Source organism: Xyrauchen texanus, chromosome 5, assembly GCF_025860055.1.
Source record: "Xyrauchen texanus isolate HMW12.3.18 chromosome 5, RBS_HiC_50CHRs, whole genome shotgun sequence".
Taxonomy (NCBI): domain Eukaryota; kingdom Metazoa; phylum Chordata; class Actinopteri; order Cypriniformes; family Catostomidae; genus Xyrauchen; species Xyrauchen texanus.
The window spans coordinates 7,760,054-7,769,392 of NC_068280.1; the positions used below are offsets into that span (position 1 = coordinate 7,760,054).

The 9,339-nt window shown below is 39.5% G+C and overlaps 1 protein-coding gene across 1 annotated transcript; it reads right to left on the reverse strand.

Moving 5' to 3' along the window:
- Positions 1-3,588: 3,588 nt before the first annotated feature.
- LOC127643998 (carbonyl reductase [NADPH] 1-like) lies at positions 3,589-8,745 on the reverse strand. The gene is made up of 4 exons (XM_052126980.1): positions 8,686-8,745; positions 8,279-8,578; positions 8,085-8,192; positions 3,589-7,070 (listed from the first exon to the last, which is right to left on the reverse strand). Exons 2-4 carry the CDS (start codon positions 8,562-8,564, stop codon positions 6,634-6,636), a joined length of 831 nt encoding a protein of 276 aa, XP_051982940.1. The 5' UTR covers positions 8,565-8,578; positions 8,686-8,745; the 3' UTR covers positions 3,589-6,633.
- Between the last annotated feature and the right edge of the window lie 594 nt (positions 8,746-9,339).

The window sequence follows — 9,339 nt, forward strand, 5'->3', positions numbered from 1 at the left end:
TAAGCTGAGCCTTTTTCAGACTCTTAGAATTTTGTGTAATTTTGCTAATAGAAATAAAAATAAGGATTTGTCATGATGGATTATTTGGCAGTTGAGGGTGTCCTTGTATAATTAATCAGAAAAATAATTATGAGGGGTATAAACTTGCCATTGTGCAGAGCCCCAGCAAAGAGTTAATTGTCAGCCATAATAAAAGGACAACTGGAAAACTCATTAACTGTCCATTTTAATGGGTAGAGCCAATTACAATTATACCAATCCATCAGTTGAACTCAAATATTTGGCTTCATTTTAACCTTCACATCCTCTTCCAGACCGATTTAAACCCCCTCTCTCCCATACAACATAAGAGCCATTGATTATAGGTATTTTAAAAAGTATCTCAAAGCATACTTAAACAGTGTCTTGCCTAAGGCAAATTCATTCTCTTTACTCCTCAAGGCTCCGATATACTTATGGTGAAGTTCTTCTTTGTTCTTTGCTCAGAGCTAGAAAGATGGTCAAAACTGTGACTCGAAGCAGGTCGAGCAAGACCGGTTACTTTCACATCAACCATCAGAATGGGAAAAAATGTGATCTCAGTGATTTCAGCCGTGGCATGATTGTTGGTGCCAGACGGGCTGGTTTGAGTAACATCCAGTGAGCAGCAGTTCTGCTGATGGAAATGCTTTGTTGATGAGAGAGGTCAATGGAGAATGGTTAGACTGATTTTGAGCTGACAGAAAGGCTACGATAACTCAGATAACCACTCTGTACAATTGTAGTGAGCAGAACGGCATCTCAATATCGAACTACGTGACGGATGGGCTACAGCAGAAGAAGACCACAAGGGGCACTCTATTAGGACCATAGTGTTCCTAATAAAGTGCTCAGCGAGTGTATATGCAGTATTTAATATCTATGGACCTGATGCTATACATGGTCATAATATGCACCGGTTACCTTCTGTTATTGTATTTTATGATGAAACTGATACTACTGCAAATAGGAGCATATCAAATTCTAGACATGTGTCAAAGGGCAGAAAACGGACAAAAGAAGGATGATTAGAGGCATATTTCACTTTCGGCAGAAAAGTGAACTCTGCATGCCAGTGTTCATGTTGACCGATCTTGACTGCATGTTTGAATAAATGAAAAGATGTTGCCTTTACAGTAGGTGGAGCACCAGATCAAACCAACTGATGACATGGACCAATGGCAGTATAAAGGTGTTTAGCAGCCTGTACGACGTTTTCCAGGGAGTTTGCGCTGGAAAACTGTTTCAAACTACCACAACAAACTCAAAATGCATCAAACCACTTCATTCTTCTTTTTCGCAATATTGGCGCTTAGTTTACGTGTATTCTTTTTATTTCTATTAATTGAGCCTATTTTATTTCTTGCGATTTATTTTCATATTCTTTTGATTTCTATGTTTTTATGCATCTATTCTTAGTCTATTATTTAAATTTTATCCCTTATGTGAATCTGTATATATTTTTTAAAGAATGTATCTTATGTTATGTGTATTTTTCATAAGCAAAATATATATTATAACTTCACTTAAATTTGTTAATTCAAGACCTATTCCCTAAAAACAAGTCTTAATACAGTATATGATGTACTTTTGCTTCTCAAGTAAATATATCTTGATACTGATTAAAATTTTATTTTTGCAGTTTTAAAGGTGCACTCAGTAGTTTTTTTTAACTATGTCGAAGTGGCTTACATTGGCTTACACTGACATCTAGTGGTTTGGATGCTGCATCATTCAAACGCTGTAGTTTTCAGTTACCAATGCAATTGAAATTCACAATGCACAGTAAGGCAGGATTAATTGAATCATTGAATTAAAGTGTCAAATAACAGTGCAGTTACTGAGATTAAGCCAGCAGTATTCCGCTGGTCATGTGATGCTAACATGGCTGCCCCAAGAGACGACCCTGCCCGATGTAGAATAAAATAACTTTTATCAGGTTACTGATATAACTCTTCATCTTGCATGAGTGGTCATGATATTATAAATAGGTTTTAAAATTATTATACATTTATTTAGAAGTACAACTTTTAAAATGAGTAAACCTTTAAAGAACTGAAGTATTAAAAAAACTTTGATTTCTCTTTAAACCCTGTAATCTTTTTGTGTTACTGTCAGGTTACTGACTGCAGTACTCACAACACTTCCTCTATTGCTACTCTGCACTTTGTATCCTCTTTATTTGGTTTGCAGTGAATTTCATTCCAGTTCTCCTCCAGCTTTATACTGAGGTTGTGCATGGTCTTTCTGAACTAACTCAAGGGCATCAGAGGCAAATACCACTGGTGGGATAACCAATGTTTGTTCAGCGCACATGTATTTATCAGTGTCATAAAAGTCCTGTTTGTTGTGAGTAGGTTGGAGAAAATTGCACTCTATTACCCCGATGACTCCCACACCTTCTTTCAGCCTGTTATAAAAACAAACCATTGCATTGAGCATCAAAATATCACACAGGGATGAAATACTTGCAAAAAGCAGAAAATGCAAAAGTAAGGAAAGGAGAAGAAATATGGAATTTTTGGTTACCTTACATTGGCAGCTCACTTTCACATATGGCATGATCGGAGATCACTAAAACTCTTGGTGAAGTCACATAGTAAAAATTCAACAGTAGAACTCATGGCTGTTTACTAGTAAAAGTAAGAGAATTTCCATATGCACAATGCAATGAGAACATACATGATTGGGACTAAACAGTTGTGTGGCCACAAGAGAGTTGCCCACTTGTTAGTAAGGCTAATCGGAAAAAACTAGGGAGCATAAAGATTGGACTGTGGAGCAATGGAAAAAGGTCATGTGGTCTGATGAGTCCAGATTTCCCCTATTCCAAAGCGATTGGCGCGTTAAGAAGGAAAGCGCACAAAGCGATGTACCCATCATGCATAGTGCCCACTGTACAAGCCCATTCAGTTGGTCTGTTCAAGGCTCAGCAAGGTTATGCGCTAATAAAATTAAGACAGATGACTACCTGAATGTACTAAATGACCAGATTATTCCATCAATGGATTTTTTCTTCCCTGACGGCACGGGCATATTCAAGAACAGCAATGCCAAGATTCATCAGGCTCAAATGTTGAAAGAGTGATTCAGGGAGCATGAGGAATCCTTTTCACACATCAAGTCAAGTGTTTTTTTATTGTTGTTCAACCATATACCGTTAGTACAGTACACAGAGAAATGAGACAACGTTCCTCCAGGACCATGGTGCTACATAAAACAACATAGTGCAAACACAGAACCACATAAAAGGAACAGGACAATAGACACAGTAAGACACAGCGCAATGCAGACCAGTGCACATTTGTAATGAATAGTGCAAAAAGATGACACTTTCTAAAAATGCCAAATGTAAACATAACATACTATGAAATAGTGTTCTATGGACATAGCAGTTATTGAGGTAGCAGCCAGGTATAAAGTGACAATGAATTAAAGTGCAACTCTGGACATGTGCAAAGGTTGGATGCGTACACTTTTTTGTGTGTGTGTGTGTGTGTGTGTGTGTGTGTGTGTGTGTGTGTGTGTGTGTGTGTGTGTGTGTGTGTGTGTGTGTGTGTGTGTGTCAGTCCAGTCTCTGAGTATTGAGAAGTCTGATGGCTTGGGGGAAGAAGCTGTTACACAGTCTGGCCGTGAAGGCCCGAATGCTTCGGTACCTCTTGCCAGATGGCAGGAGGGTAAAGAGTTTGTGTGAGGGGTGTGTGGGGTCATCCACAATGCTGGTTGCTTTGCGGATGCAGCGCTTTGTGTAAATGTCTTGGAGGGAAGAGAGACCCCGATGATCTTCTCAGCTGTTCTCACTATCCTCTGCAGGGCTTTGCCGAACGGTGCAAGTCCCAAACCAGGCAGTGATGCAGCTGCTCAGGATGCTCTCAATAGTCCCTCTATAGAATGTAGTGAGGATGGGGGGTGGGATATGTGCTTTTCTCAGGCTTCGAAGAAGATGATGTTGTCTTTCTTGGTAATAGAGCTGTGTTGAGTGACCAGGTGAGGTTTTCCACCAGGTGAACACAGAGGAATTTGGTGCTCTTGACGATCTCCACAGAGAAGCCGTCGATGTTCAGCGGAAAGTGTTCACCTCTCTTTTCACCATCTCTTTTGTTCTGTCGACATTCAGAGGCAGGTTGTTGGCTCTACACCAGTCCGTTGTACCTCCTCTCTGTATGCCAGTCAGGAAGTCCAGGATCCATTTGCAGAGGGAGGTGTCCAGGACCAGTAGGTTCTGCTTTCCAATCAGGTGCTGAGGAATTATTGTGTTGAATGCTGAGCTGAAATCTATGAACAACATTCGAACGTATGAGTCCTTTTTATCTAGGTGGGTGAGAGCCAGATGGAGGGTGGTGGCAATGGCATCGTCTGTTAGCAATTGCATTCACCTAAACAATGGTGATCGTGATTCGGAGGTTGCATTTTCTGCTTTGTTTACTTAGTTATGTCAGAGTAATTATTTATAATGAGGGTTTCTGTGCTGTACTCAGACTCTCTACACATTGTACGCTATTCATTCTTAAAAAAAAAGCAAAAATTGAGGTTACAGTGAAGCACTTACAATGGAAGTGAATGGGGCCAATATTTGGAGGGTTTAAAAGGCAGAAATATGAAATCTGAAGGACAACATATGTTGTCAGAAATAAATGTTGGTATAAATTGGTAATCTGACAAAACATTCAGTAAATGCCCGGAAGTCCTCTTTTAAGACAGGCAGGCACCCTCATTGTCAATGTAAAGACTTCAGACAGGGCGTGGATGTGTAGGGTCATATTCATGACTGCTGTACGAAATTAACTAGCACAAATTTGGTAGCGTAAAATGCTACGGTCTAAGTTTTTTCTTCCAAACTATGTGGACTTCTCAATACATGCATAAAATACATCTTTCATTAGCTCGAAAGAAACAATACACCTGGGAGAGATAGATTATGAAACTTTATTTAGGTAATTCATAACGTAGGATGCTTTTCCAGATTAATATGATTATTATTAGTTTTTGATTGCAGGCACAACACTCTTAAAGGTATGTTCCAGGTTCTATACAAGTTAAGCTCAGTCAACAGCATTTGTGACCATGTTGATTACCACAAAAATTTATTTCGACTTGTCCCTCTTTTTCTAAGCAAGAATGGAGGTTACAGTGAAGCTGTACACTTACAATGGAAGTGAATTGGGCCAATGTTTGGAGGGTTTAAAAGGCAGAAATGTGAAGCTTATCATTTTATAAAAGCCCTTACATTAATTCTTCTGTTAAAACTTGTGTATTATTTGAGCTGTAAAGTTTAAATCGTCGTTTTTATGGTCGGTTTAGGGTTTATGGCGTTACATCATCAAGGCAAAGAAGTTGTAAAACTGGATAACTTTACACAATAAGGGTAACCAAATGATTTTATCACACTAAAATCATAATAATAATTCCTTACATTTATATAGAGCTTTTCTAGGCACTCAAAGCGCTTTATATAGCATATGGATGATGTGACGGCAGCCATAGTGCACCAGAACACCCACAAGATATTGGTGGGGAGGAGAGAGTAGAGTGATGTAGCTAATTCAGGGATGGAGATTAATACAAGGCCATGATAGATAGGGGCCAATGTTTAGGGAATTTCAGGATTTTTAATGACCACAGAGAGTCAGGACCTTGGTTTAACATCTCATCCAAAGGACAGTGCCTTTTTACAGTATAGTGTCTCCATCACTATACTGGGGCATTAGGACCCAGACAGACCGTAGGGTGAGCACCTCCTGAAGGCCTCCCTAATACCACTTCCAGCAGCAACCTTGGCTATCCCCAGGAGGTCTCCCATCCAGGTACTGGCCAGGCTCAACCCTGCTTAGCTTTAGTGGGCACCCAGGCAAGAGCTGCAGGGTGATATGGCTACTGGCTATCAATCATATTGATGTTAAAAAATCATGTGAAAGCACATATTGTTCATGTCTTGTGGCTATACTTTTGAAACGGTGAGTATTTTAATGTTTACAGATTGACCCCATTCACTTCCACAGTGCCTCACTTTAACCCAGATTTTTGTTTCTATCTTTTTTTTTTAAAAAGGAAGGACAAGTTGTCATTTTTGTGGTAATCAACAATAGGCCACATATGCTGTCGATGGAGCTTAACTTGTATTGAACCCTGAATATTACTTTAACTTTCAACCCTGATCATGTTAAAATCCACTTATTAAGATTCATTCTTTATTGAGGACTAACTAAAGAATAAATTAGGTACACATTTTTTTTTATCTCATTTTGTACCAACACACTCACACACACACCAGAGTTTTAAATTTTTGGTCTCAATTATAGGATTGCTTAATGTCACACACTCTTGTCACGCAAATTTGGATTCGGATGTTAAGAGTATGAATTTAAACAGATCTGTGCTTACATTTTTGGCTATTCAATTTGTCTGCTCACAAAAACTTTTGAAAGCTTTTGCATTTTATGTTATATTTACAATAATATGAAAATACACAAGACACACATAGTAACTTTTTGTATATTTTTTTGAGTACCAGAGGTATTCTATCAAAGGTTCAAACTGCAACTTTCTAGAAGTAGACTGTCTGGATTTAGAGCTGACCCCTCCAGCTCTGAAACACAAACATACAAAACCTCTCTCTCACCAGGGCTGAACTTTCATCTCGGAAACAAACTGCCCATGGGGCTCTTTGGCCCCTGCAGGTAGCAATGCTAAGTACACTGGAGTGACAGCACCCTCATCTGGTGTCTTGTGTGCATTTGGTCCAGTCATGTCAGTCCTGACCCAACCTGGACAGCAGGCATTGCAGAGGATCGCATCTCCGGGCCTCTCTTTCATCAGATTTCGGGCCAGGATTCTAGTTAAGGTGGTAAGGCCGGTTTTGGAGACTCCATATGCAGTGTTGGGCCAGCCTCTTTCTGAATGAAGCCCTTCCTGAGCATCACGGACAAATCGCTCCATCAGTCCCACCAACTCCTCCTCTGTGATGTCATCGCTACGGAAACGGGCCTGGAGTTCTGGACTGCAGCGGCCCAAAGCCATAGAGCCCATCGTGCTAGAGACATTCACCACCCGACCTAAAAGCATAATAAAAGTGTCTAATAAAAAGGAGACAAATCTGTCTTTATGCATTTCCAAACCAGTATGATGTGATGATTGACGGTTGATGATTGACGATTATCCTAATCAGTCTTTTTATATAATGAAAGTGAATCAGTACTGAGGCTGTCAAGCTCCAAAATGGCAAAAACACCATATAAATATAATTTAAGTAGACCATATGTCTTGCATGCTATTTTCCAAGTCATCTGCAAACAGACAATAGCTTTGTGTGAGGAACAGAAATGTAAGGATGTACTAGATCTAGCTCTCTTTGGTATGTTCATGCAAGTTCATTAGCGAATTAGCAATGTCTAATACATGAACAAATAGGTCTTCTGATTGTGATGTTTTCCATACATAGTTGATCCAGATCACAAAACTTGTCTGAATGGTTTGTTCACGAATCTGCAGGGGAAGATTATCAGTGAATAATGACTTAAATCACAAAACGCTATCGTATGACTTGAGAAGAACTGGAAAACAGGGCATGCGTCATATGGGCCAATTTTATGTTGTGTTATGAGTGTGAAAGCCCCAGTTCTCATTCACTTACACTATATGGAAAATAGTGGCTATGATATTCTATAAAATAATCACATTTTTGATCCATGGAAGAAAGAAATACATACAGGTTTGGATCAACATGAGGGTGGGTAAATGATGACAAAATGTAAATATTTGGGTGAACTGTTCTTTTTTTTAAGAGAAGAGCGCAAGATATCCTCATGGTGCAATGTCCCAACTGTAAATTCATATTTACTTATATACTATTACATATAATTATCTAATATAGAGATAAATATTAAAACCATTATCTTGTGACTATCCTGTGAAGCTTCTGGACCTAATAACAAATTCCTTGTGTATGCAACATACTTTGCCAATAAGGTTGATTCTGAGAAGAGAAGACTGGAGAGGAGAAGAGAAAGAGAAAAACAAGACAAGCAGGTTCTGCAACAAATTCAAAAAGCACAGTTGGTGTGACCTACCTCCTGGTTTGATAATGGGCAAGAACACGTTGCACATATCTCTAGTGTTAAAGAAATTGGTCTTCATAGTCACATCTGCTTGGATCCCAAAGGGGGTCGTGTCTGCCACTGCCATGAATAAATAAGCAATTGTTTTAATTGCACAGAGATTGTAACATTTTTAGGTTTGAATTCAAGCAAATGCTTTCGTTTACTTTTAAAGGCGATCCCAGCATTGTTGATGAGAACGTCCACTCCTCCATACTTCTCTTTGAAGAAGTCCCGTGCCGTGCGAACGCTGTTTGGGTCATTGACATCCAGCTGCTGGAAGAGCGGTGACAGCCCCTCCTTCTTCAGACTGTCCAAAGCCGCGGTTCCTCGACCGATGTCACGGGCTGTCAGGTACACATCCCCGGCATAGTCTTTGCACAGCGCCCGCACGATTGCAAACCCGATGCCTTTGTTGGCACCAGTCACCAGGGCTACTTTGGTGGTGCTCATTGCTTGCAATGTGTCTGAAATAAAAGAGAAACTATATTTTTATAATAACGAATTAATATAACCAACAAAATATAAAGCATAAATACTCGATAATCGAATATACTTTTTAAAGGAAACATACCTGCTCTACTCCACTGCGAACAAGTCAGACGTGTTTTTTTACACTGAATTGTACGTTGTAATCTACTACTGCGCAAGTGCGCAATAGCGCATGCGCAGAAGAGTACATTGACAACGTGATATCTATAGCATGGGCATCGACTTTGCCTAGAAGTAGCTATGTATATGAGCTATAAATAGGGGTTTTCCTGTTCGGCTACGATTGTTTCTGATGGAATTACTTCACTAAGAGGGAAATTTTAAAAATTCTAAAAGAAATAGTAAAAAATACATAAATAAAAAATCTAAAAGAAATTTTACACTACTTAAGCAAATTGCTTGCTAGTATTAATTAAGTTACCGTTACTCTCTAAACCATTTTATTGCCACCATAACTTGCTGAGCCTATGCCTGACCAATTGAAGCAACCCCAGATCATAACACTGCCTCCAGAGGCTTGTACAGTGGGCACTATGCATGATGGGATCATCGCTTTGTGCGCTTTCCTTCTTACCCTGACGTGCTCATCGCTCTGCAATAGCGTAAATCTGGACTCATCAGACCACATGACCATGTTGCTCCACTGTCCAATCTTTATGCTCCCTAGCAAATTGAAGTCATTTTTACGATTAGCCTTACTAAGTGGCTTTCTTGTGGGCAAACAGCTGTTTAGTCC

Bases quoted from the DNA above. Each gene is read 5' to 3' on its own strand.
- LOC127643998 (XM_052126980.1), bottom strand. From the start codon at position 8,564: ATGAGCACCACCAAAGTAGCCCTGGTGACTGGTGCCAACAAAGGCATC. The intron at 8,193-8,278 runs GTAAACGAAAGC...TATTCATGGCAG, and splicing joins TGCTGGGATCGCCTTTAAAA to TGGCAGACACGACCCCCTTT. The intron at 7,071-8,084 runs GTAGGTCACACC...TTATGCTTTTAG, and splicing joins GCCCATTATCAAACCAGGAG to GTCGGGTGGTGAATGTCTCT.